Source organism: Martes martes, assembly GCF_963455335.1.
Source record: "Martes martes genome assembly, chromosome: 17".
In the NCBI taxonomy this organism is placed as follows: domain Eukaryota; kingdom Metazoa; phylum Chordata; class Mammalia; order Carnivora; family Mustelidae; genus Martes; species Martes martes.
Window position 1 is genome coordinate 48,759,197 of NC_137905.1, and position 27,883 is coordinate 48,787,079.

General features: G+C 56.4%; 1 protein-coding gene across 1 annotated transcript; it reads right to left on the minus strand.

Moving 5' to 3' along the window:
* Positions 1-4,465: 4,465 nt before the first annotated feature.
* On the minus strand, positions 4,466-25,603 carry EXOC3L2 (exocyst complex component 3 like 2). The gene is made up of 12 exons (XM_080829155.1): positions 25,551-25,603; positions 21,350-21,888; positions 17,978-18,614; positions 15,411-15,522; positions 14,187-14,288; positions 13,982-14,082; positions 13,643-13,753; positions 12,067-12,202; positions 8,953-9,075; positions 8,286-8,441; positions 7,343-7,464; positions 4,466-5,142 (listed from the first exon to the last, which is right to left on the minus strand). The coding sequence occupies exons 2-12, from the start codon at positions 21,870-21,872 to the stop codon at positions 4,854-4,856; spliced, it is 2,412 nt and encodes an 803-aa protein (XP_080685281.1). The 5' UTR covers positions 21,873-21,888; positions 25,551-25,603; the 3' UTR covers positions 4,466-4,853.
* Positions 25,604-27,883: the final 2,280 nt, after the last annotated feature.

A 27,883-nucleotide genomic window follows, 5' to 3' on the forward strand; every position in this document is an offset into this window, starting at 1 on the left:
CTGTACTCATTAAACACAAGTCCCCATTCCCTCCTGCCCCCCAGCCCCTGAAAAGCACTATTCTCCTTTCTTTCTCTATGAAATTGACTACTCCACATCCCACATCTAGGTGGTGTTTGTCCTTTTGTAAACAGTATTTGTCCTTTTGTGTCTGGCTTATTTCACTCGGCGTGATGTTTTTAAAGTTCCTCCATGCTGTGGTGTGTATCGTGATTTCCTTCCGTTTTAAGGCTGAATAATACAGCATTGTATGGACATACCACATTCTGTTTATCTGTTCATCTGCTGATGGATACCCGGACTGCTTCTACCTTTTGTCCATTGTGAGTAATGGTGCTGTGAACGTTGGTGTGCCAAGTACTGTTTGAGTCCCTCAGTTGTGATTCTCTGTTAAACTTCTCAAGGAACCCCCATACCAGTTTCCGTAATGGCTGCACCATTTTGAATTCCCACCATAATGCACATGGGTTCCAATTTCTCCACATCCTTGCCAACACTTGGTTTTTTGGTTTTTTGTTTGTTTTTTCCTTTTTTTAAAAGACTTTATTTATTTATTTGACAGAGATCACAAGTAGGCAGAAAGGCAGGCAGAGAGAGAGGAGGAAACAGGCTCCTCACTGAGCAGAGAGCCTGATGTGGGGCTCAATCCCAGGACCCTGGGATCATGACCTGAACCAAAGGCAGAGGCCTTAACCCACTGAGCTACCCAAGCACCCCTTTTTCCTTTTTTTTTTTTGTTCAAAATTAATAGCCATCCCAGTGAATGTGAAGTGCTTATCTCATTGGCTTTTGATTTGCATTACCCCGATGAGCATCTTTTCATGGACTTACTGGCCATTTGTATGTCTTCCTTGAAGAAATGTCTTTTTGTTGGTTTGTTTGAAGGGATTGCTTTAATAGAACAAATACAATTTTTTGGAGAAATATCTTTTCCAGTCCCTTGCCCATTTCTGAATCAGGTTATCAGTTATTTTGTTGTTGAGTTATAGGAGCTTTTTTTTTTTTTTTTTAAGGTAGACTCCACACCCAGTGTGGAGCCCAGCATGGGGCTTGAACTCACAATCCTGAGATTATGACCTCAGCTGAGATTAAGAATCAGATGCTTGGTGGCTCAGTGGGTTAAAGCCTCCGCCTTCGGTTCAGGTCATGATCCCAGCGTCCTGGGATCGAGCCCCGCATCGGGCTCTCTGCTCAGCAGGGAGCCTGCTTCCCCCTCTCTCTCTGCCTGCCTCTCTGCCTACTTGTGATCTCAGTCTGTCAAATAAATAAATAAAATCTTAAAAAAAAAAAAAAAAGAATCAGATGCTTAACTGACTGAGCCACCCAAGTGCCTCACAGAGTTCTTTTTCTATCCTGGATATGAATCCCCTATCACATGAGGCCATTTTTGAATATTCTTTTCCATTCTGTGGGTTGTCTTTTTACTCTCTTGATAGTGTCCTTTGATGCACAAAAGTTTTTAGTTCAGGTGATCTGATCTATTCACCATCAAAAAGTTAATTCAACTAAGTTATCCCAACAGCAGAACAAGGAAGAATATAATTGGATTACCATACAAGATACAGAAAAAGCATGAAGTACATTTTATCCCTCATTCCTCATAAAAACTCTCACCTTCGGGATGCCTGGGTGGCTCAGTTGGTTGGATGACTGCCTTCGGCTCAGGTCATGATCCTAGAGTCCCGGGATCAAGTCCCACATGGGGCTCCCAGCTCCACGGGGAGTCTGCTTCTCCCTCTGACCTTCTCCTCGCTCATGCTCTCTCTCATTGCCTCTCTCTCAAATAAATAAATAAAATCTTTAAAAAAAAAAAAAAACTCTCACCTTCATAGGTCAGGGGCCCCTATGAAGAGACTTCTCCCCAGCTAGGCTCGTCTCTTTTTATCCACAGTGACAGGGCTGCTCGGCCACTTCCTGGCTGTGTGACTAGACAGAGTGACTGTCAGGGCCTGGGGACCTCAGCGGTGCACCAGGGACAAGGACACCGTCCATCTCCTGGGAGTGGTGGGAGAGGGTGGCCTGGGACCAGGAAGAAGGTGCGGGGCACAGTCAGGTGCACGCTGAGCCTGGCACACGAGGGGCCTCGTGGATAGTGGCGGGCAACTCTTGAAGTCCACTTGACTGGAGTTCAAGTCTCAGCCCCCGCCTCTAACATACTGTCCCGCAGCTGGTGTCTAACCTACCGAGTCTGCTTCCTGCCTGAAATAAACAGTTCCTTCTCCCAGGGCCGGGAGGAGAGTGCCATGTTATCCATTTGGGACACACTCAAGGAGCTCATCCTCCTCGTCCTTCTCCCCAACACACACCCCCTGCCCCAGCCTCCTCCTCCTCGTCCTCCAATATTACTTGACAGTGAAAGGGAAGGACGTACTGACACAAGTTACAAGCTGAGCGAACCTCAAAAACATTATGGTAACTGAAAGAAGAGAGACACGAAAGAACACACGTTTATTCACAAATAGCCAAACTGTGAAAAGCGCCCCCATGTCCATCACCAGCCAAATGGATAAAGAGAATGTGGTCTCTCCACGCAATGGGCTAATTCCCAGGCGAAGAGAAGGAAATCCTAACCCACCCTTTGTGACAATTGGGATAGAACTGGAGGACCTTCTGCTAAGCGGAATCCACCAGTCCCAGAAGGACGGATTCTGCCTGGTTCCACTCCTGGGCGCTCTCTCAACCTCTCCGACTCACAGACATGGAGAGGAGGGTGATTCCCGGGTGGGGGCTGGGTTGTACGGGGAGTCGTTCAGTGGAGATAAGGTTAGTCTTACAAGATGAGTGAGCTCCAGAGGTCGCCCTGCAACACTGTGCCTGAGGGTAACAATACGGGGCGCCTTACGCGCAAGGGGCCGGCTCAGTCCAGGAGCATGTGACTCTTGATCTCGGCATCGTGAGTTCAAGCCCCGCACTGGGTGTTGAGATCACTTAAATAGATAAATCTTTTTTTAAAATGTGTTAAGAGGGCAGATCTCACGTTAAGTGTTCTTTTTTAAAAAAGATATTATTTATTTATTTTAGAGACGGGGGAAGCACGAGCACAAGTGGGAGGGGAAGAGAGAGAAAAATCTCAAGCCGACCCAATGGGAATTGCAGAGCCCCGTGCGGGGCTCGATCCCAGGACCCTGAGATCACAACCTGAGCCGAAACCAGGAATTGGACGCTTAACCCACAGTGCCATCCAGGCGTTTGTCCCACGTTAGGTGTTCTTAACACACACACACACACATGCGCATACACATGTATTCTATGATCCCACTTACATGAAATGTCCAAAATAGACAAATCTACCAAGACAAAAAGTAGACCAGCGGTCGCCAGGGCCTGAGGGGGATGGGCGGCTAAGGGGTACAGGGTTTCTTTTGGGGGAATGCTGACACTGTTCTTAACATTGACTGTGATGATGGTTGTGCAACTCGGCAAATATACCAAGAGCGACTGAATCGAACCTTCAAAGGGATGAATGGTCTGGCATGCAGATTCTGTCTCCATAAAGCTGTTTGTAAATGGGGGACCCACATCTGGAAAGAATACTGCCGCACGGAGGTCCACAGGTCCTTCGTGAAATGCCTACAAGACCGCAACCCGTTGTTCATTCTGCCTCTCCTCTGTTGTGCATCAGTGACATTGAAGGTGTCCTCTTAGCAGTGGAAGTGAGGAGGGTGGACCTTGTGGATGGCTCACCTTGGCCCTGGGGAAAGAGAGGTTAAGCGCTTCCCCAGAGAGGGGCAGCTTCCTGCCCAAGGTCACACAGCCCAGAGGCTCCAAGAGTCCTGAGTTCCCACCTTCCTGAGTTCACATGTGGGTGAGGTTCCAACCCCAGCCCCAGAGCTGACCGCTGGCTGCCTCCTCCTTCCCATTTCTCAGGGAAACACACACGCACACACGCATACACACACACACACGCACACACATACCCCCCCAGGAAGCATCCATCATAGGCTGTCCAACCAGGCCGGCGGGGTAGGGGTCAGCGGGGAGGTGACCTCAAGGTCTCTGTGAGGACCAGAATCTGGCAGGGCTGTGGGTGAGAGAGGCTGGAATTTTTCCCACCCTGAGATTTTCCTGCATCAACCCAGGAGGGCGCCCTGGATGCCGCCGGCCCTGCCCCCAACCTCCTTCCTCTCTTGACACAGCTTCCCGGCTAAGGATGGATGGAGGGGGGTGGGGTGTGCCAAGGAGGAACCACCAAGCCCAGAAGCCAGGGAGAGGCACTTCGGGATTGACGAAATGTGGGACCCTGGCCGAGTGTGGCTGAGGGCCTGCCCCGGAGTCCCGCGCCCGGGGGCCTCGGGGGGTAAAGGGGATGAACTTGCCCGCTTCTGGCCTGTGGGGCCTCCCTCAGCCTCCATTGCCCTGCCCAGGAGTTGGACCCCAGCCCAGCCTCGGGCGTGTGAGAAGCCCTTGGCCCTGGGCCCTGCCCCCGGTCCTTCCTCCCCCACACACTGGGGACTCAGCCCTTCCTTGTGTTAAATAGAAACCTCTTTATTCTAAGTATCGTACATTCCTTAATATGTTGGACCGGGGCCAGACCTTGAGGTGAGGGGAAAGGGGGGGCCTGGGATACTTCTGTAGAGCCTTCCAAAACACCCGCCACCGCACACTGGGCCGGGAGCTGGTGCTGGGAACGAGCTTCGTGGCCTTGGGAAAGTCCTTGCTCCCTCCGGCCTGTTTCTCTTCTATTTGGGGGGTTTAGGGGTGGCCAAGATCTCTGAGGACCTTTCCATTCCCCCCCTGGGGCGGGAGTGGGGCAGTCTGTGGTCCCAAGCAGTGAGTCAAGAGGGAGCCCGTACAGGAGGACAGTTTGTCAGCAGCAAAGATGGGGGGCACTGAGGTGGAGGGCTGGGAGAGTCTCAGCGTTGGGTAGGGGGCCGTGATGGAGACAGAGGCCGAAGTCGGGGCAAACAGGCCAAACCAGGCCTGGCCACCCGGGAGAGGGGAAGGCGGCCCAGGAAGAGAGGGAGGCTGAGGCAGAAAGGTGGGCGGGGCACGGAGATGTCTGAGAAGAAGGCGCGGTCCCGAGGGGGCGACAGGGCTCCCCCCTCAGACAGTTCCAGGTCCCGGGCCACGGCCAGGATCTCTTGGCGGGCTGCTGTGTTGTGCAAGCCCCGGATGTCGAGGAGGGCTGCCACGTGCTTCCGCCTGGGTGGGGAGAGAGGAAGGGACAGGTGCATGGGGTTCTCCGTGCCAGACGCACACAGCCCCCCTGTGAACCTCATCAGGCCCCCATCTGTCCCAGGGCCTGCCTTACCTCTGGAGCCCCTTTAAAGCCCCCTTCCGGCTCCTTTCCCCATACCAGCAGCCCCTCCCCCCCGCCCTCCCCCATCCCAACCCCCAGTCCCTCCCCATTTCTAGTCCTCCCAGACCCTCCTCCTAGCAGCACGCCCCCCAGAACTTCGCTAACCAGCCATTTCCAAATTCTTCCACTCATCACTGACTCCAGAACCCTCTCCTCTACGCCCAGCACAGGCGGCTTCCTAAGCACCCGGGCTTAGCTCCCGATTAGCTTTCGGTCTGCAGCCCCAACTCAGCGCACACAGCTTCTGGGCTTCCTTCTGGCCCCCTCACACCTCCTTAAGCTCAGGAGTCAGCAGCACCCCCCACTTCATCTTCACTCGCACCTCCAACAGCCCCCCACCGCCACTCAGATGCTGCGCAGGAAGGCTCGCCCACATTTCCATCGAACCCTCCTCTCCCCTCTCCCCCCTCCCCAGGCCAGGTCTGGAAGCTTCTCCACCACAGCAGTTCCAGAGCCCGTATCCAAACCCGACCCCAACTCTCTCAACCCAGAGCCCATCCATGACAGCACCTTCCTTCCCATGGGACACGCACGTCACCCTCCCACCCCACCCCCAGAATCGTGCTCAACCCAAGTTCCACTCCAGAACTCCCATTTACCATGGGGGGGGGGCATCACCTCAAACAGAAACTCTGTCTCAAAACTCTGTTTTCCAGCCCTTGCCCTTAAATCTGACACAACCGAGCCTTCCCTTCACCCCCATCTCCACAACAGATCATGGGTCCAGCGCCCCAGGACCCTCACCACATTTTGACTCAAGGGCCTGAACCCAACAGTCATTTCCAGAACTTCCATTTCAGAGAGAGCCCTGGGGCCCTCAGTACCCTCCTTCAAATGCAGCTCAGGCTCTTCACATCCCCACATCCCCGGTTTGGAATCACCACAGCTCCAAAATTTACTCATCCAAAAATGGGGCTCAAGAGCCTTCTGGCTCAGACAGGCTCCAAAGCCGGCTTTGGAGCTACTCCAGAAGCTTGAGAGCTTTCAAACTGAGCTTTGCGTTCAAGTGCAGATTCCAAGTCAGAAACCCCAATCCAGGAGAAAGGCTGGGACTCCCACCACCCCCAAAGACTTCAGGGCTTTGTGTCTCCCCAAGGACAAAGAGCCCCACACCCCAGAGCCAGAACTGCCCATCCGGCATCGCTTCCAGAATCCTCGTCCTCAACCCTGGAGCCTAAACCCCGCTGGGGCCTCACTCCCTGGCAGAGTGGGGTTTTGTCTCTGGGAAAGCACAGAGTGTCCTCCAGCCTGAAGAGTCCTACAGGACTGTCACCACCATCTGCCTTGGCCCCCCCCGGGGGGGGGGGGCAATGATCAGGTGCATCAGTTGGAGCCAGCCTGCCCCAGGGGCTCAAGTCCCAGCTTGGCCACTGGCTAGCTGTGGCATTTAGTGTAATCTGCTTAATTCCCGCCTGCCTCAGAGGATGCTAAGCATTTACAACAGTGCTGCCTTTTACTTGCATATTATTTTCTAAAATAACTTCCATAGGTCCAGCATAAGGACTCAAGAAACCAGCACTGGTCTTGGTCCTGCTGTCCGGGGGGATAATGCAGGTGATGCTGGTGTTGACTGAGGATGGAGAATTCCCCCAGCAATCCTGTGAGAAGAGTGTTATTATCCCCCCTGGGAGAGGCTCGGAGAGGGGAGGGTCCCAGGGAGAGGAAATGGTCCACCAGGATCTGAGCGGCGCCTGCCGCTGTCCCAGTGCGCGTGCGCCCCTCTTGCCCGTGCGTGTCCCCGTGTCCCCCGTGGCTCCCCGGCTGGGCCGGCCCTTCCTGCCGCCGGCGGCCCTGCGCCCCCCTGCCCTGGGCTTCCTGCGACTGCCTGTTTGTTTGCGAGCCCTGGTGGCGGCGGCGGCAGGAGAAGGAGGGAAATAGTATTAATAATGGCCTGGTTGCAGCAGGAAACGGCCGTCAGACACGCTCGCCGCCTCCCTCCCTCGCCCAAGAGCAGGAAACGCCAGGACGGATGCCAAAGCCGGGAGTCCTCGGCCTGGCGGCGGCGCGGGCAGGCCAGGGCGGGGGGTGGGGGGGTGCTCTCACCTGATGTCTGGATAGTCCCGGACCAGCACCCCCACCTCCACCTGGATGCTGGGCGTGTCTTCCAGCTGCAGGACTTCGGCCAAATGGGGCACCACTGCGTCCAGCCACGAGGCCTGGGACTCCTGCAGGGGAAGGCCCCAGGCTCACACTCTGGCCCCAGGTCCCCCTTCACGTAAACCGCACCCCTCCTGGCCTCTGTTCTCTCCGTAAAGCCGGGCAGAGGACAGGCTGTGATCAGAGGTTTGGAAGGACGTGGAAGCTTTGGAAATGTGAAGGCAAATCCAGTCTAAACGTATCTATTCCCAGTTTTGCGGATGACGGGGTGGGGGTGGGGGGGCTCCGGGACATCTCTTCAAACCTAGTGGTCATATTCAAAAGGTGACCCCTAGGGGTAACTGGGTTACTTGTGCGAGGGGTCTCCCTCCCCGCGTTCTCCATAAAATGACGCACCCTTCGCCCCCCGCGATTTCAAGTACTACAGACTAGAAAGTCCTGGAAATGCGGATGAAGGAAGCGCTTCCGGTCCTGCGATTACAACTGGGTGCAAATAACAGTGGGTCGTTTTAAATTCTTGAATTGGAAACACCAGGATCTTGAGTTTCTGTTGGTGTTTAGCGTCTCTGTGTGCTCAGAACAGCCCCTGTTTTAGGGAGTGCGAGCTCCGTGCCAAGTAGGGTCCTAAGCACTTAGCAGGACCGAACGGACGGAATCCCCAGCCCCAGGCACAGGGGACGCAATGCCGGTTTGCGCCCGGGGGCCAGCTCTCCCCGGGAGCAAGCCAAATTTTAGGCGTGCAGGGCCAGGATCAAGGTGTCACTGGGGACTGAAGGGTGGGTGTAAGGCCTTTTCCTAAGCCCCCTGCCCCCGGCTGTCGGGCCCGGGGGTTCTCGGGAGCCCAGGTTCCGCGTGGTTTCGGAGCCCCCCTCCCCCGGGCCGCACTGACCAGCCGCCGGAACAGCCGCTGCAGCTGCGCCGCGTCCTCCCGGAGCCTCCCGGCCACGCGGCTGCGGGTCCGTGCCGAGCGGCAGCGCAAGCGCCCGCGGAGCAGGGGCCGCACGTACTCCACCAGCGCGCGCCGGTGCAGCTCGGCCACCAGCGCCTGCGGACCGAGGGAGACGCGAGGGCTGGTGAGCCGCCGGTGACGCCCTCCCGGCTCCCCTCCCGCGGTGCGCCCACCCCGGGCACCGCGCGGGAAACCTCCCCTGCCCCCAGGGAGCCGCGCCCCCTCGTCGCCCCCAGGCCCTCCCTCCCACCCCCAGCAGCCCTTCCGACTCCCAACGGGTGACCACTGTCCTGCTGGATGATACCTTCCTCTGCCCCCTAACCGGCTCGCCGACACACCCTGCCGACTCCCAAAGGATGCCCAGTCCCAGCCGTCTCCCCAGCCTCAGGAGTTCTACCTCCCAGGGGGGTCGGCCCTGTGCGAGCCGCACCCTACGCCCCAGTACCCGCGCACCTGCCTCCCCACAGACCCCGCGCAGAGCGCCGCCTATCGCACCCGGATAGAACTGCTCGGCGCCTCGAAGGGGTCTCCCCCTGCGGAGCGCCCGGGCTCCCCACTCTCACGCCAGGCCCTTCCCCAGCCCCCCCCCCACCACAAACCCGCACACCTGGTAGGGCTCGTCCTGCATCCTGCGCAGTGCCAGGGCCTGAGCGCCCAGCGTGCCCACGATGCCATCCAGGGCCTCCGGGCTGTTCAGCCACTTCCTGCGCATCAGCTTGTTGAAGTAGGGCTGGGGTGGGGGACAGAATGGGGGGGATGGTTGTAGCTCACCTCCCTTCCACCCTCTTTCTCCACTTAGCAGCTCCACAGAGGAGAGCTGGACTTGCAGGGCTGTACTGTGCCCTTCCGGGGCGCGCGGTCCGGGAAGGGAAACAGACCATCCCCTAAAGATGGACCCAGAGCGGTCAGGGCCTGGACGAGGGAATCCAGGAGTTTAGGAAGCCCAGAGCGGGTGCCTGAGTCAGCGCAGAGTCAAGGAGGGCTTCCTGGAGGAGGGGACACCAGAGCTGATCCCAGAGGATGGTGGTAGTTAGCCCGGTGTCGGGTGTGCGAGGGAGTGGTGTGCGAGGGAGTGGCTCCGTTACCGGGAAGAGCCAGTGTGAAGGCCGCTGGGATTTCAGATGGGTTTTCAGGTCAGAGAATCAGAAAGAGGGTCAGTGTGGCTGGCAAGACCATCTATATAATTTGAGGGTCCCAGTGCAAAATGAAAACAGAAGGCCCTTATTCAAAATTACTAATAACTTCAAGACAGCAAGGGCATGGTGGCACACCAAGCTCGGGCTCTTCCAAGCAGGGGTCCTGTATAACTGCTCGGTTTCACAGACGCCTGAAGCTGGAACAGGGGACAGGGAGATGGGGCTAAGCGGGGTGGGTAGGGCTGGAGCACACAGGGCTGTAAGGAGCCCCAGCTTCCTCCTGAGGGCACTGGGGAGCCACTGCAGGTTGGGAGGAGATGGAGAGGGTCAGGCTTATACATTAGGGAGAACTTGATGCTCCGAAGGGGCGGGGCTGAGGCAGAAATTGCGGGGGGGGGGGGCGCTGGAAGGAGAGGAAAGGGAGAAAGAAGTGAGTAACAGGGGTGAGGAGGGAGAGAACAACACAGATAATAGATTTCTTGGGATTTCTGTGGGGGGAGGGAAGGGAAGCACTTGGACATGATCCAAGAGCTGGATCTGGGGACAGTGGGGGGAGACGCTGCGGTCTAGGTGGACCCTGGGGAAGGTGAGGTGCCGGGGATATCCAGGCTCGGGGTCCGTGGGGTCTGAAGCAGGTCCTATCCCACCTGGCACCCACTTCCTGTCTGAACCTCCCAGGATGGGGTGTTTTGTAGAAAAGCAGGTGAATTAAATGAGCCAATGCTCTCGCTGCAGAGCCTGGCTCAGGGAGTGTCGCTCTTGCTACAAACCCTGTATTTTTAGGAAGAGAGCAGCCAGTACCCATGGTCCGGGACCGAGCTAAGCACTCTATAGCCACGACCCCATTGCTTCCTCACAGCCACCCCCGAGAAGCCTGGAATTCCTGTGCCCATTCTCCAGATGAGCAAACAGAAACCCCAAGAGGACAAGTAACTTGCCCTAGGTCCCCCTATTTGGAAGCGGCCCAGCCAGGCTAGGAACAAAGACTGTACCCACTGCCCAGCATCCCCATAATCCCCCCCCCCACTCCGGCTTGCTCACGTTCACACACACACCTACCCATGTAGTCATGCAACAAACCCTCTGAGCCCTACCTATGGGTCAGCCATGGGTGGGTGGCTGGGGACACATGGAGAACGCTTGGGGGGACACAGCACAGAATAAGACAAACAAAACTCCAAGCATTTGATCATCGTGAGCAGGTCAGGGGACTATGAATACTCACCTGATATTTGCTATTAATGTATAGTATATATCATATATATATCAAATATATATATGATAACATATATATATAACATACTTTTTATATGTTATATATATTTGCTGACCCTAAGGAAGTATGTTCCCTGTGTTAGGTATGAACGCGGCACTGTGGTTATGTTCCTTTTAAAAAGGACTTCTTATCTTTTGGAGATGCAGGCTGAAGTGTTGATGGATGATGGCAGGATGTAGGGGATCTGGGGGCGGGGGTGGAGGGGGTGGGAGGGTGGGGTGGAGGAAAGGTGAAACCAGATTGGCCAGGCGTGGATAACTGGCTGGAGCTCGTCTGCCAAGAGGCCATTCTGTCATTCTGCCTACTTTGGTGTATGTTTGAAATTTTCCATAATAAAAAGTTATTTTAGAAACATTCCAACAAACCCTGCCCTTGAGAAGCTAACATTCCGGTGGGAGGAGCTGGCTGGGGAGGGGAAAAAAGAAAAAAAAAAAAAGCAAAGGCCATTGCAAGAGTGCAGGTGGCCCTAAATGCTTGGAGAAAAACACAGCAGGGAGGGCGGAAGGGAGTCTCCTCTCGGGACTTCTGTTTTACCTAGGGCGGTCCGACGAGGTCTGATCTGAGTCAAGCCTTGAAAGAGGTGAGAGGGGGAGCTATGTGACTACAGGGGGGAGGGGGAAGAGGGGCCCAAACAGAGAGATGAGCGAATGCAGAGGTGCTGGACTGGGTCTGTCGTGTGAAGGAACAGCCAGGGGACTGGTAGGGTGGGAGCAGCGTAAGTGAGGAGGCAGGTGGGAGGAGGTGAGGTCAGGGAGGGAAGGGTCAGACCATCCAGGGACTTGGGCTCCCCCTCCCACCCCCACCCCCGCCCGCAAGGACTTTAGCTCTTGCTGTGAGTGAGCTGAGATGTAAGACATGTGGGTTGAACGTGCATTACAACAAGCACACACACAGCCCTGTATCATTCCCAGGCACTCCCCGCTCCCTCCCCGAACACTCTCACCCACCTCCCACCGGACGGACGGACCCTAGCCCCCTCTGGGCACATGCAGGAGCCGGAGGGCTCCCGGTCTAGGAGAGGCTGGGCAGGGATCTGGGGGGCCTCAGTGGGGAGGGGCTCCACCCAGTCCCCAAGGCCCCTTCTGCTGGTGGCTCTCCATCCTTCCCTTGACCATATCCTCCCCTCTCTTCCTTCCTGCACCCCCCTTGGCCCCCCTAAATGACCCAAATAGGCCATCACCCTCTACCCCCCTGCCCCCGTGCCTGCTTCCTGAACACTGAGTCATAGCCTAAAATGAACTGCAGGTTGGCGGGGTGCCCCCTGCCCTAGCACCCCCACTCCATCCCCCCAGCGCCCCGCCTCACTCACCTGCAGCTCCTGGAACAGCAGATCAGCCAGGACTCGGTGGCAGAGCCGGGTCACACGGTCCAGCGCGCTGGCTGCTGCTTCCCGGGCCGGCTCACTTTCGGGGGGCCCCACCCGGGCCAGGCGCTCTGCCAGAGCCCTGTGGGGATCAGAGGAGCCAAAAGTCAGGGACTGCCAATATTCAGCTCAACTGTCTGGACCCCTCTCCTGGCTTCAATGGACTCTATTTCATTGGCACAGGGGTGACAGGTCCGATGGGGCAGCTGGGGGAAGTCAGGGGCTCTGGGGAGAGTCTGGAGGCTAAGCAACAGCAGGGGATGTCTGGGAAGCTGGGGGGGGGGTGCGGAAGCCCCGTGGAATGGGATTTGAAATGTTTCTTTTTTTTTAAATATTTTTAAAGTTTTTTTTTTAATTTATTTATTTGACAGAGAGAAATCACAAGCAGGCAGAAGTAGGTAGAGAAGCAGGCAGATAGAGAGGGAGAAGCAGGCTCCCCACTGAGCAGAGAGCCTGATGCGGGGCTCGATCCCAAGACCCTGAGATCATGACCTGAGCCGAAGGCAGAGGCTTTAACCCCCTGAGCCACCCAAGCGCCCACCTTCTCACTTCTCTTAAGGATGACCCTCCATCCCTGAAAGGACAGTAAGCTGGTCTGAGGGCAATTTGGCATTTTCTTTCCAAAATCCCAGTGGGCCCCCTTCCGGGCATGGGTCCCCGAGAGTCCCCATGTTTGTGGGAGTTGACAGGTGAGCCAGGTTTTTCCTCTGCCAAAGGGTGAAGCCGACTGTCCATTCACTGGGGACGGTAAATATGTGCTGTGTGCAAACAGTGGAACACAGTTCGGGTTTTACAAGGAAATAAAATGTGGGAACTCCACATGCTAACAGGAAAGTCTCCAGCCTGTTAAGGGGAAAGGCACAAAAATGTGTTCAGTAGTCTGCCATTTGTGGAGTTCTTTTTTAAAGGAAAAGGAATACTATGTATGCACACAGTGAAATATATTTACTTGTGTATATATATGGAATGTGCATATGAAATATGAAATATGTATATGAACGTGCACGGACATGCATATGCATGAAGTATGCAAATGCATGCATACACTTATTTACAGGTAAATATATCAAAAGCCCCAGCGAAGATATGGCAGACCCTAACAATAAGGATGGTGGGGAGCGTGTAGGAGGGAGGCTTTGCACTGTATGCCCTATTGGATCTCCAATTTTGAACCATGGAAATGCATTCCCGATTTGTCAAATGCACGAAAAATAAGTTAATAAAAAAGGAGAGTAAGATAAAAAGGCAAAAAAAAAAATCTGTAATTCCTAGAGTGTTTGAGTCTGGCTTCTGGGTTCCTATAATTAGAACACTCCAATGTTCTGATCGCTCCATAATTCTAGGGCTCTGTGATGCTGAGGTTCTTTCCAGGACTCCCTAGGGTTTTATGCTTCGAAGGCCCCATGTGCCTGTTGCTCTTGACCAGCTCTGGGATCCCCGCCTAGGAACTGGGCACCCCGGTTCAGCTGGTCGTGACCACTGGCCCTCTCCCCCATTGCACACACACGCTGGGTGCTCTCACCTCAGTGGGGGCCCGCAATTGACCAGGGAGATGGTCCTGCTGATGTAAGTGTCAGGTAGCAGCTCCCGAACTCCCGGATTCTCGTGGAATCGTTCCACCCGCTGCTGGAAGCTGGTGACAGGAGAAGGGGAGGGCGCGTGACAGATGGAGCACTCCTGGAGGAGGGTCTCTTGCTGGGCGCTCAGCCCGGCAAAGCCTGTGATCGTCCCTGATGCGCACCTGCCAGTCCTGACTTGGTTCCCTTTCATCTCTCCTCTCTCTGTTGGATCCTGGGTACTGATGCCTCCCCCACCAGTCTTGCACCCCGGCACCGCCCCCACCCACAGGGGCCCTCTGTACCTCTGCAGGAATTCCGCCAGCCCCCCTAGGCAGCAGTGGGCCATCCGCTCCCCAAACTCCTGGCTGATGCGGGGTGCTCGCTCCGTGTGCTCCTCTAGCAGCTGTGTGGTCCATGGCGAGGAGAAGGGGTGAGGAGGGGGGAGGTCCTGCTTTCCCACCGGGGCACTGTTCCCGCTGATTCTCCTTCCTCTTCCCCACCCCCTACCTCGCACACATCCTGCGCCAGGCTGCTGGGCCAGTCCTCCACGCTCCCCCAGTGCTCCTCGTTCTCCTGCAGCACCCGAAGCAGGGCTGCGCGCGTCTGAGCCTACAGTGGGAAGGTGGGGGGACAGGCAGGAGTCAGGGGCGCCTGGGAGCCTCTCCCACCTTTCCTCCCCCGCCCCAAGGTCCCCACACCTTAGCCCCAAGCATATCTCAGTTCTACTCGTGAGCTTGCAAAGATTAGGCTGAGGAGGGAGGCTGGACCAGAAAACCTCCCCAGCCCTTTGCATCCCTAGCCCCTGATTTGGAGCTTTGATATTAAGAGTCCGTAGTTTTGGGGCGCCTAGGTGGCTCCGTCAGTTAAACGTCTGCCTTCAGCTCAGGTTGTGATCCTGGGATCCCTGCATAGGGCTCCCTGCTCAGCGGAGAGCCCGCTTCTCCCTCTGCCCTCTCTCTTGTTCACCCTCTCTCTCTCTCAAATAAATAAATAAAATCTTAAATTTAAAAAAAAAAAAGTCTGGAGTTTTAAGCTTCCTCCATCTGATAGCCAGAGAGTCTGAGGGTCTATTCTCTTATTATTTGATGGTCCCTAAGGCTCTACTCCCCAGCTTCTGCAAAACAATTTGTTCAAGAGTCAGATTCTGTGATGCCCAGTTCCAAGGGTCTGGGATTCTAAGGTTTACACATCTCTGATTCTCTGGTCCCATGTTCCCCTCAGAGCATCTGAGAATGTAGGTATGTCGGAGTCTAAGATTCTAGGCTCGCAGGTTACGAAGGTTCTGACTTCTTTGGCTGAGGCAGGACTGGCAAATATGTGGCCAGGCTGGGTGTTTATGGCTGGACCATTCTGCCGACTGGTTATTAACCAGGCTGACTGTCTGCCCTGCCTGGGTGCAGAGATAGCTCTGATGCTCTCCTTCCAGGGGTCTTTGGGACTGTGAGCTGAGCTTCTGTGACTGACGCTTCCTCTAAGATTTGAAGTATCTCAATGTATCGAAACTTTATTGCTGCTCTCTACGCCTGGCTGGGTGCTTGGGTGGACAGAGCTGAAGCTAAGACCGAAATGATCCATGTGGGCTTACCTTTCAGTGTCTTTGGGGGCAGAACTCAGAATCCACAAAGGGAAAAGGGAAATGGGAGTAGGGAAAGGAGGAGAGGAGGGGCCTCCAACCCCAGTGCAACCCTTCCCTCCCTGCAGAGTGCCTCCTGCTCCCAAGTCCCCCAGTACCTTAACATCTGTGACGCATTCGTCCTCCAAGCCCCGCAGGGTGCCGGGAGACAGAAGGGGTCCCAGCTCCCCATTCTCTAGGGCTACCAAGTCCACCAGCCCTAGGACCTCTCTGGGAGTGGGGGAAAAGAGACAGGGAGGTCTGTGAGAGGGGGATCTGGGCAACTGAACCCCTCCACACCCAGTGTGCTTGTGACCCTGGGCCACTCCCTTCCTCTCTAGGGACCGGCTTTGCTCATCCCTCAAAGGAAGTCTCTGGAATGGTTGCTCCCCTGGCTCCAGTTCTCTGAGTCAGCTCCCTGATGAATGGTGTCCGGGCAAGACTTGCAGGGGTCAAGTCCAGGCTTGATGGTCTGGCACGCAAGATCTCAGCCACGTTCAGCTTCACCAGACAGAAGTTCCCTCCCACCTGCACTCCTTGTCCCCAGCACCTCACCTGGTCTTGGAGGCCTCCCCGGTCCAGCCCTCACTCCTCGATTCTGCAATCTTGCACACCCGGCCTGTGTGATACCATCCCTCTCCCTAGCCCCCCCACCGCCACCCATACACACCCCAAGCTTTGGCCTGTGGCATCTTCTCAGACAGAAACATTATCTTCCTACTCCCACCCTCCCATTCCAGGAAGCTCTCCAGACTCCCTGTCCTGCCTCCCTCTCTCATAGATGGTGTGAGAGTGTCCTTAACACATCTTCCCAGCAGGGATCTAGGAAGTCAATGTCACTAGCTGTTGCTTTTCCATTCTTCTAGGGACAACAGGATGACTTTGAGGAACCACCCACCCCACTCGTTTGCCGACATGTGGCTTGGGTGTGACCAGCTCCCCTTTCCCTGGAGGCGTAGGTGACCCAGTCATGGCTAATCATATTCCATGCCCTACCCACAAAAATGGGCAGGTTTTAGGATCCAAAAAGCCTCCACAGTTTGAAGATTCTAGGACTGGGAACATCAAAGGTGCTGAGGTTCTAAGTGCTAAGGTTATAGAATTCAAGGGACCAGGAGCGTTCCAGTCCTAACGCTGGATGGATCCACAGTATCAAAGTTCTGGCTCTAAAGAGGGGATGGGGCCAAGGTTTAGGATTTGAAGTCTCATTGGTGCTAACATTCTAGGATTGAAAGTGTCAACGCTCGAGTTCTAAGACTGGAAGAATCAACAGAGCTAACACCCTAGGATCTAAAGAGAGAGCTGTGTAAGGGTTCTAGAATTCTGAGGGTCAACTATGCCAAGATTTTAGGAATGCTGGTGCTAAGGTTTTAGTATTTAAGAATCAGTGGTGTTAAGGTACTAGGACTGGGGGGCACCTGGGTGGCTCAGTGGGATAAAGCCTCTGCCTTTGGCTCGGGTCGTGATCCCGGGGTCCTGGGATCGAGCCCCGCATGGGGCTCTCTGCTCGGCGGGGAGCCTGCTTCCCCCTCTCTCTCTCTGCCTGCCTCTCTGCCTACTTGTGATCTCTGTCTGTCAAATAAATAAATCTTTAAAAAAAAAAAAAAGGTACTAGGACTGGAAGGTTTAATGGTACGAACGTTCTAGGTTGAGAACCATCAACAGTGCTAAATTCTAGGACCAGAAGAGTGAATGGTACTGGGATTCTAATAGTATATATGTCAATGACGCGAACGTTCTAGGCCTGGAGGGGTCCACAGCACTGAGCTTCTAGAACTGAAAGGGCCATTGGTGTTAATAGATTCTAAGTCTGGAAGACTGGGAGGTGTTAAGGTTCTAAGACTGGAGGGGTCAATGACCAATGTTGCTAAAATTCTGGGAGTCTAACTGTCAATGATGTGAAGGTTCTGGGGCTGGAAGGGTCCATGGTGCTAAGATTTTAAGAATGGAAAGATAACAATGCAAGGGTTCTAGAAGAAGGATCCACGATGCTTAGATTCTAGGACTGGAAAGGTGACCAGCGCTATGATTCCAAGGGTGGGAGTGTTGGGATGCTGTGCTCCTTGGGCTGGAGGTGTGGAGGTTTTAGAACTAGAAGGACTGATATCGCTGAGGTTGGGAGGGGGGGGGAAGGGTGGACAGTGCCCAGATGTGCGGATTGTCAATGTCCCGGCACAGAGGACTGGAAGGATCCCTGTGTTAAAGGATGCAGGAGTGCAATGTTACTGAGTTCTAAGACAGGAAAGGTCCACAGTGCTAAGGTTCTAGGGGTGTAAGTGTCCACCATGCAAAGGTTCTAGATCTGGAAGGATCAGCAGTGCCCCAATTCTAGGACTGGGAGCGAGGGGGGGGTGCGGAGCTACACGTCCAAGGGCCCAAGTGGGGCTGAGGCTGAGGTCCGCGGGACTAAGGCTCTCAGACTACAGGGTGCCGAGGTTTTAGAACCGGAAGGCCCTATGTCGCTAAGGTTCTAGCACCGGGAGGGTGGACAGCGCTCGGAGGCGCGGATTGTCTATGTCACCCCTGCCGAGGACCGGGAGGGTCAACGGTTTTAGGATTCTAGGACGGAAGAGTCAACGGTTCCAAGGTCCTTGGCAAGTGAAGAGGCCAGGGCTGAGGGAGCGTGTGTTAGGGGGGCGGGGTGGGGGGGTTCTGGGCGACCCTGGGGCGGCCGGCCCCGCCTCACCTGGGGTACACCTGGTTGTGCCAGTGCAGCAGCGCGTAGCGGTCGGTGAGCGGCAGCCTCCGGCGGGCGGCGGCCCCGAGCCACTCGGCCAGCGCGCCGTGGTAGCCGCGCAGGTAGACGCCGAAGGCGCCCAGGCCCGCGGGGTAGGCGGGCGCCAGGCGCCCCCGCACCACGCCCATGTCCTCCAGCAGCCGCGCCCGCAGCGCCTCCAGCTGCCCCGCCAGGCCCCCCGGCGCCCCGGGCGCCGCCGCCTCCAGGCGCTCCCGCGCCGCGCGCCCCACCGCCTCGGCCCAGCGGGCGCGCAGCTTGCGGGCGGCCCCCGGCCCCCGGCGCCCGTCGGCCGCCTCCTCCTGCAGCAGCACCTGGCCCAGCTGCGCCACGGCGCCCGCCCCGGCGCCCGCGCCCGGCCCGGGGCCCGCCAGGGTCTCGCGCACCAGCGCCCAGAGCTCGCGCTGCAGGGCCTCGTACAGCAGCGCCACGTCCCGCGCCCGGCGGCCCACGCCCGCGCCCTCGACCCCGGGCGGCCCGGGCGCGCCGCCGCCCCCCGACGACGCCAGCTCCTCGGCCTCCAGCTCCAAGATGTGCTCGTCGGCCCGCGCCAGCTCGCGCTGCTGAATCAGGCTCAGGATCTCCAGCACTGTGGGGGCAGAGCGGGAGGTCAGGGGGAGGGAAGCGGGCCGGCAGGCTGGGGTAGGAGAGGGTGTGGGGAGGGGGAGATGACGGGCCTAGAAGGGAGTCCTGCGACGTTCCAGGAGAACGAGTTGAGGGAAGGGAGTCGGGAGAGGGAGGCGGGGGCAGGCTGAGGGAGGAAGGAGGGAGAGGGCCAGGACCTGGGGGAGAGGACAGGAGATGGTTAGGGATGGACAGAGGAGGGTGGGCGATGGGATAGGTGTCTGGATAAGGGTAGTAGGTCAAAGGACCAGAGTAGCATCAAGAGACTAAGAAGAGGGTGGGAGGGGGAGGAGGATGAGGAGAAGTCTGGCCAGTTGGGGGTAAGGGATTGAGGCAGAAGGGCGGGGGGAAGGGAGGGCAGAGGGTATTGGTGAGTAGCTTATGATGTAGGAAGGGGTCCGGATATTTGAGGGGCAAGGACAGAAAAGGGGCATCAGACCTAGAGAAAGGGATCTGGGCAATGGGAGGCCTGGGGAAAGGCCAGTCTGAGCCAGGTAGAGGGAGAGCATGGAGAGAGGCAGTGGATCAGAAGGGCAGAGTGGAGGCTTGGAGGTGGGGAGAGGTTAGCAAGACCAGTGATGGGGTCTTCTGGGGGATGGGATAGCTGTGGGGGCGACCCGAGACTCTTGAGTTCAGACTCCCCCAAGAGCCAGCCCCATGGGGTTGGGAGGCCTTTGAGTGAAGGCAAAGGGAGGGTCCCGGTGGCCCAGGGTTACCCCCGACACCTCCACCCCCCTCCACTTCCTCCCTGGCAGAAAAACTGTTTCCCGGCCAGCGCTATTTCTGCCCATCCGTTTCCAGAAGGCGGGGGCTCCAGTCACCCCCTCGTCACCTCCCTGAAGTGCCCTCCCAGTCCCCAGGGAGCCAGGGCTGAAATAGCCTCTCGCCAGGACCTAGAGGGTGCACAGAAAGGGCTCCCCCGAGGTCCCCAGTGCTGAGGCTGCATGCCTGGGGGGAGGCCTGGGAGTGAGGATCGGGGCAAATGAAGGTGGGGGCGGAGCCAGGTTTGGGGGCCTCCGAGATGGGACTGAGGGGAAGGATGAGGGTGAGGTTGGGGTGACATCTACATAGGGGACAGGAAAGGAGTTGCGAATGACATCTGGGGTTGGGGGGGTGTGGAGACGAGGGTGGATTTATGTGATTATTGAGCAGGAAAAGAAGGTGGAGATGGATGTGAGTTTGAAGATGAAATTTGGGCTTGAATTGGGACCAAGAACGTGGGCGGAGTTTGGGAATGGGAGGTTCGGACGGGGTGCAGGACGGATTGGGGTGCAGATGGGATGGGGGTTGGGCTGACGGTGGGTGCTGAGATGGGCTGGGGCTGGGGGTTGGGCGGGAGACTAACTCGGGGACCCTGTTGCAGCTGTAGGCGGGACAGCAATGGCCCAGTGGGCAGGCAGTTGTCCTGGCGTTGGGCACAGCGATGGTTAAAGATGGTGTTTGGACAAAGGGATGGGTTGGGGTAAGCACATGGGTGTGTCCCAAGGTGGAGATGGCTGATGGGGTTGGAATAAGTGTGGGGTGGAAACCAAAAGGGCATTGAAGGAGACACTGGGGATACAAACAGGGGTGATGTCTTGAGTTGAACCGCGTGCCCCCCCCCATGAAGAAAAAAGATGTGTGAAGTCCTAACCCTCCTCCCCCTACCTCCGAATGGGGACCTCATCTGGAGACGGGTTCTTTATAGAGGTTATAGAGTGATCAAGTTAAAATAAGGTCATAGGGTGGCCTCTAAGCCAGTGTGGCTGGTGTTCTTATACAAAGGGGAGATTTGGACACAGAGACAGATACACACAGAGGAGAGATGCTGTGAGGTCACAGCGAGAAGGCCCCATGGCAACGAAGGAACGGGAGTGGGGTGACCACAAGCTAGGGAACCCCCAGGTTGGCTGGCAGAGCGTTAGGTGCAGGAAGAGGAGGAAAGGCTCTCCTTTGAGTTTCCGAGCATGCGTGGACCCACCGCAACACCTTGATTTCCGACTTCTAGCCCCCGGAACTGAGAGACTAGATCTCGACAGTTTCAGCCACCCGGTTTGTGGGACTTGCTGACTACAGTGGCCCCGGGAACCGAACACGGGCCTTGGGGGACGCAGTCGGCAGATGTGGGTGGAAGGTAGGCACTAGGCATGGTGGTGAGTTTGAGATGAAGCTTGGACATGAGTTGAAGTAGGGATGAAGTTGAAGGTGGAGGCTGGGGTTTGGGACTGGAATGGAGTTAGGGTTGGGGCTCAGAGTGGGATGGAGAAGGAGAAGAGATTGGGGGTAAAGGAGGAGATTGAGGTGGGTGTGGGGGTCTGAGGCCAGGGTTGGGGCTGGGGGTGGGAAGTGGGTGGGGTATGGTATGGAGGTTAGGGAGGGGTAGAAGGTCAAGGTTGGAGATGGGCTGGAGGCTAAATTTGAAGGGAGGGAGGGTAGGAGTTAGGGGTAGGGAAGGGATTGGGAGGGGATGGGACCAAAGTTGGTGATTCACTTATCACAGGACATGGGGGTGAGGTTGAAGCCGGTGGTGGGTAGTGAGTGGGATGGACTGGGGGTGGGTGTGGAGGCAGAGCTGGAGCCTGGGCTCGGTGATGGGGCTGGGGACTGCAGGGGGCGAACCGGTATCCTACATGGGGGTGTACATGCAGTCGGAAGTTGGAGAAGTGAATGGAGATGGGGTCACAGGTGAAAGCCAGGTCTGAGCAGGGGCTCCTGACTCACCTGACAGAGGCTCCTTCATCTTTGGGGGCTCGGGGACCTTGGGCGGGGGCTCAGGGGCCGCCTCGCCGGCGGGCACCACCCTCTCGGCCAGGGACGCACGACGGGGCTTGGGTCCGCGTCCCAGTCTCAGGAAGGCCAGTCTCCGGGCAGCCTCCCCAGCCGCCTCCTCATCGCCCTGGGCTCGGGTCCCCTGAAGCCTGGCCAGGAGGCCAAAGTCTGCCGAGCTCCTGCGTATCCCTGGTGTCAGCACGCGGCCCAGGAAGGAGCGGGGCTGCCCGTCTCCCGGGCTGCCTGCCCGCCGGCCGGGGGTCCAGCCCAACCGGAAGGGGGCCAGGCCAGCCAGCTTCTCCAGGGTGGCGCGGCGGCGACAAGATGTTCCATTGGGCAGGGTCCCCAGCTCCCCAACCTCCTCTTCTTCCAATCCTGGAACTTCCTCAAAGGGGTTCCGAGAGGACCTCAGGGGCAGGGTCCCCGCCCGGGGCACCTTAGAGTCGGCCACCCCTAGATTCTTCAGGATGGGCATTTTGACAGGCGGGGACCTGGGGAAAACATAACAGACCCTCAGTGGGATTGACAGCAGTAGTGGGGTGTAGTGGGGTGTTGGTGTCTGGCGATCCTGCCTCTGCGTGCGGGGTCCTGGTCTGAGCACTTGCTGATCCCATGAGGTTAGTGCTATTATGATGCCCATTCTGCAGATGACATCCAAGGTCCCACAGTGACTCAGTGACTCAGCATTTGGACCCAGACCTATTGATTCTGGGGCTGGGGTTCTTTCCCCCCTACCCCGAGCATTGGCGTTCCGACCCTTTCCCTGCCCGGAGGCTTCAACATCTTTGTGGACCCTCCCACCCCATGAGGAAATAGACTCAGAGAGGGGAAGCATCTTTCCCAAGCTGGCACAGCCCATGAAGGGCACAGGTTGCCTAGGGACTCAGGCCCCACCATCTCCCCAGACGGCCAGTCACACACATGGGCACCCGCCTTGTCTCCCCTGTCCCACCAGCACACCTGTCCGCTCTACCCCACCCTGTTCACTCCTTGAGGAAAACCTTCCTGGGAAATGTCCAGAACAGGCAAACCTGTAGAGCTAGAAAGGAGATAAGCATGAGCGGGGGCCAGGGGCTGGGAGAGGGGGGCTGGGGAGTGACTGCTTAATGGGTACAGGTTTCCTTTTCACAAGCGAAAATGTTCCGGAGGTACATAGTGGTTGACAACATTGTGAATGCACCAGGTGCCCCTGAATTGTATGCTTTAAAGTGGTTCATATGGTGAATTGTATATTATGCATATTTTACTACCCTTCCCCCTGCCAAAAAAAGAAAAAAAATTACTAGGTATTTGCCCGGTAAAGGCAGTGGGGACACAGTGGTGGCCAAGGCAGACCCAGTTCTTCCCTCTTGGGGCTTGAAATCTCCCAAGATCTGCTCATCCCACCTCCTAAGTCCCTCATCTCCAGCCCTCTCCATGGCCCTTTGCCCCAGTCCAAGCACCCTCTGCCCTCTGGCTTCCCCACTTCCTTCCTGGTCTCTGGGCTCCTGTCCTGCCCCCGCCTCAGCCCACCTTTGAGGTCCTTGTTAAAGCATAAACCTGCTCCCTTTCCTTCTCTTCTCTTTGCATGGCTCCCCAGTGCCTGCAGGACAAAATTCAGCTGCCCTCACCTGCCAGCTGTGCCCTCACCAGTGCCATCCCACATTCTCCTCCTCCTTGCTCCGGGCTCCTCCAGGTGTCAGCATTTGTGTAGATCCTTCTATAGGGAAACCTGTTCTCCCCGCTTTAGGACCCAGCTCCAAAGGCCCCTCCTCCAGGAAGCCCTCCCTGATGCCCAAGCTGAGTCAAGTTGCCCCCCTCAGGATTTCCCCCATCCCAGCCCTGTCCAACCTGAGTTGTCACTGTCTGGGGATGAGTCTGTGTCCCCGCCACCGGACTGTGAAGCCCCGAGAGGACAGGGTTAGGCTGTCTCGGTCACCGCTGTGTCCCTAGCTCCCAGGGCTGGAGCTCAGGAAATGAATGGGTGCTAAACAGGAAATGAAGGAGGGAAGGACCTCATTCCTTGTGGGTGAGGAGGAGTCAAGCTGGAGAGATCAGTAAAGACCAGGCCATGCAAGGCCTCGAAGGGCCATGAGGAGGAACTTGGGCTATTTCCCAAGGACACTGGGGAGCCACAGAAGGGTGCTTTTTAAAGTGATGAAATAGTTCAAATGTTCAGAAATTCAAAAAACTTTAGAAAACAAACACCCCCTGTGCCTCCAATCCTAGCAGCATCTAATGCAAACATCTGTCCTATTTGGTTCAGGTTGACTTTTTTTTTTTTTTTTTTTAAAGAATCAAGCATTACAGACGCACCAAAGCCCTCCCCACCTCCATCCCCTGCCCCTGAATTCTCTAGCCCTCTCCCAAGGAAAGCACCATCCGGAATGTGAATCCCCATCCAAGCCGACTCTCACTCTATGCCTCCGCAGACTTGCCTCTGCAGACTTGCAGCCAGAAACAATGTATTGTTTCCAGTGGTCTCCAACTCTCTCTAAATGCAATCACACCGGGCGTATCCAGCAACTTGCTGTCCGAGAGCTGGTTTTTGGCTCACATGCCACATGCCGTGTCACATGGAGCCATGCCTCGCTCTGTGGCTCTAGCTGATGTCCCTGAAGTGTTGCGTACTGTTCCACTGCTGGGCGACAGCAAAGCTGTGTTGGCTCTCAGCCGTTCACACGTTCTCCTATCACCGGACATGCAGGTTGTTTCGAACTGGGACAGGTTCTGAGCAGGTGAGGGACAGGGTCGGGACTGGGCAGGCGTGTGCGTGGTGGGTGGAGCATCTGGAAGGGGATCCTGAGTGGGCAGGGCTGTGAGCGAGAGCATCTCATTCCTGAGTGAAGACCCCCTTCTTTCCTCCCTGACTTCAGCCTCCAGAACTCAGCTGTTGTTCCTCAAGCCTCTCTCCAGTCTCCATGGTCCCCTGTCCCCCAGAGAGGCAGTCACCATGGCAACCCTTGCCTGGAGCCCCCAGGGCTGTGGACCATCGATACTAGCACCCCCATACACACACGTGCGCGCGCGCACACACACACACACAAGCAAGCCACACGTCGATTTCTCTTTCATTCTCCAAACAGGCTTCTCTGTGCTTCATCCCACAAATGGCTTCACTGTCCCCCAGCACTGCCTCTGTCATCCCCCCAAAACCCCACCTTCCCCTCAAAATAGGGGGCTCCAACTTCCCTCTAACAGAAGTCAACATTACCCAAACTGGGTTTTTCCGCTCCCCCACTGGCTGCCACGTCCATCCCTGGACTGGATCCCATACCCCCCAACCATCCCCAACATCCTCAGACCCCATCAGACCCCACCGCACCACCTTCTGAAAAGCGGCCCCCTCTGTCTTTCCCCTTCCTGGCTCCAACACCCGCCTCTGCAGACGGGCTCCGACATCCTGCCCCTCCGGCCCCCTCATCTGCCTCCTGGTGCCCGGCCCCTGACTCACTTCCGAGGCATCCCTCAAGCCCCCAGCCTCCCGACCTCCCACAGGATGTCTTGGCCACCAGCTTCCCTCTCTGGGCTCCGGCTCCTCCCCCTCCCCCTCCCCCTTCCCTCTCCTCCTCTGCTGCCAGCCTTTCCCCAAAGCCCTAAACCCTCCACAGGCAGCCTGACCCTTTTGCAGAACTCAGCACCTCCAGTCCCCAAGTCTGTATCAGAGAACAGCCTTCACACGTTGTGTCCGCACTGGACCCCAACCACACCACCCTCCTCCAGACCTTGCCCCCCAAAATCCTGTCATCAGCCTGTTTCAAGTTCATGCACATCTTCCTTCCGAACCCCATCTCTTGCTCCCTGTCCAGCCCAGCCCTGTCTTCTCTCCCATCTCCAAGCCCCCATCTCTCGGGGATGGAGCAAAGCACCCATCCCTCTCTGGCCCGTCTTCCCACCTGAACTCAGAGGGCATCAGACCCAGCCATGGCTGGGTTTTGTCTCCGTTAATGGTCCAAGCTCTCCCTGCTTCTTCGAAGTTTCTGTGGGTCCCCAAATTCTTCCCGGCTCCCCGCTCCTCCTGCCCTCTCACTGGCACCCTCCTAAGGGCAGACCCCACATTCTCTTTTCACCTCTTCTCCCCCCCACAGCTGCCGTCCGGCCCAGATCCAGGGGGGCCCGGATCGGGGTGGGGGGTGGGCATGCGGGTCCTGCCCCCCTCCTCCAGCACACTTACCTCCCACTCAGTGCCTTCGTCCCTCTGTCCTTGCTGCTGCTGTCCTGCCCTGAGGACACATGAGCCAGAAATGCTGAGAGCTTGGAACTGGGGGGGGGGGGGGTTAGAGGAGGTCAATTTCCTGTCAGGAAACCCCTCCCTCTCTGGGGCCAGGGGCGGGAAGGACTCTTTATCTGTCTGCCCTTTTAGGCCAAGCTGGGGTTGGGCTGAGAAGGACAAGGCCACAGTCCGGGCCCCCCCCCCACTCCCCCGGAATCGCCCCCCCCTCCTGCCTGCTCTTCACGCCTTTCAAGGTGACAACACCATCCTGGGCACCCTGGGGAGACACCCAATGCTGGACACAAGCCCAGAACTCTCCTCTGGGGTCCTTGATCTGGAGTAGAGACATGGACGAAGGTTCTGCTGGCCCAGAAGCTGGATTAGAGGCGGAAAGTGGGTGGCACTGGGCACGGCTTTGGAATTGTCCTCTCTGCCTGAAAGGTCTGGTCCCCGGGTCCTGCATGGCTCCCTCCTTCGACATTATCCTGACCTCGGCTCCAGCATCCGTTCCTCAAAGGAGATTTTTCCCTGAGCAGCAGAAGCCCCTCTCCATAACCTCCCCTATCCCCTCTCTCCCCCAGGGACCGGCTCTCATTTGTCCATTTCTTTTTTTTTTTTTTTTAAAGATTTTATTTATTTATTTGACAGACAGAGATCGCAAGTAGGCAGAGAGGCAGGCAGAGAGAGAGAGGAGGAAGCAGGCTCCCTGCGAAGCAGAGAGCCCGATGTGGGGCTCGATCCCAGGACCCCGGGATCATGACCCAAGCCGAAGGCAGAGGCTTTAACCCACTGAGCCACCCAGGCGCCCCTCATTTGTCCATTTCTTTATGTCACTTTCCTCAATTTGAATGATAAGATTTCTCTGACTCCCTTGTAGAGTTCTTTTCTTCTTTTTTCTTTTTTTAAAAGATTTTATTTATTTAGGAGTGCCTGGGTGACTCAGTGGTTAAGCATCTGTTCGGTTCAGGTCATAATCCAGGGGTCCCGGGACGAGCCCCACATAGGGTTCTGCTTCTCCCTCTCCCACTATCCCTGCTTGTCTTCCCTCTCTTGCTGTCTCTCTCTGTCAAATAAAGTCTTAGAAATATATATTTTATTTATTTATTTGTCAGAGAGAGAGAAAGAGTACAAGCAGGGGGAGCAGCAGGCAGAGGGAGAAGCAGGCTTCCCACTGAGCTAGGAGCCCGAAGGAGGGCTCGATCCTGGGACCCTGAGATCATGACCTGATCTGAAGGCAGATGCTTAACTGACTGAGCCACCCAGGCGTTCCTTCCTTGTAGAGTTTCTGACTCTCCCACTGGAATGGGAATTCAAAGTAAAGTTTGCTTACCTTGTTCATCTTTATATCCCGAGATACTTGCCTAGCACATAGTAGATGCTCACTAAAGATTTATTAACCAGGTGCACACATGGGGATAGATTAGAGCTAAGGGGCTCTAATCTGGAAATTGGGGATGCATTTGGCAGGTGCAGGGGTGGGGTGGCTGCGAATGGATTGGGGATTGGGTGGTGTTAGATGCAGGATTAGCATTCTTTTTAAGGTTTTAGGTTTAGAACTCAGGCACAGCATCCCAGGGGTTAGGCCTGGGACAAGGGATCACTTGCCTAGACAAAGTTGGGGTTGGTGTGGGATTAGGGTCAGGGCTGGGCTCAGGAATCCCTGCTTCTCTCGGGGGCCCCAGGAAGGGCTCTGCAGACACTGAGGCTGGGAGAAGTGGGTCAGGGGTTAAGATTGCAAGGTCCGAAGGCGTCAGATCAAGGACTGGATTTGCTAGATAATGAGCCCTGGGAAAGGAGCTGCAGAGGACACCCTGTCCTCCACAGGTCAGTGTGGATCATGGTAATCAGAAGAGGGTGAGTAGCTCTGGCTGGAACCAGCTGGTCTGTTGTGGGCGGTGATAGCTCTCAGAGCTCCTTCTCTTTTTTTTAATTTATTTTTTTATTGAGATATAATTCACATGCCATAAAATTTGCCCTTTGTCGGGGAACAGCAGAGAGAGCTCTTTTTTTTTTTTTTTTTAAGACTTTACTTACTGGGCCGCCTGGGTGGCTCAGTGGGTTAAGCCTCTGCTTAACGCGGGTTATGATCCGGTTATGATCTCAGGGTCCTGGGATGGAGCCCCGGCATCATCGGGCTCTCTGCTCAACAGGGAGCCTGGTTCCCCCCTCCCCCCGCCTGCCTCTCTGCCTCCTTGTGATCTCTCTTTCTCTGTCAAATAAATAAATTAAAATCTTTTTTAAAAAAGAGTTTACTTACTTATTTGTCAGAGAGAGAAAGCACAAGCAAGGGGGAG

Bases quoted from the DNA above. Each gene is read 5' to 3' on its own strand.
- EXOC3L2 (XM_080829155.1), bottom strand. From the start codon at position 21,872: ATGCCCATCCTGAAGAATCTAGGGGTGGCCGACTCTAAGGTGCCCCGG. The intron at 14,083-14,186 runs GTAGGGGGTGGG...TGGACCACACAG, and splicing joins TGGCGCAGGATGTGTGCGAG to CTGCTAGAGGAGCACACGGA. The intron at 12,203-13,642 runs GTGAGAGCACCC...TGATCCCCACAG, and splicing joins AATTGCGGGCCCCCACTGAG to GGCTCTGGCAGAGCGCCTGG.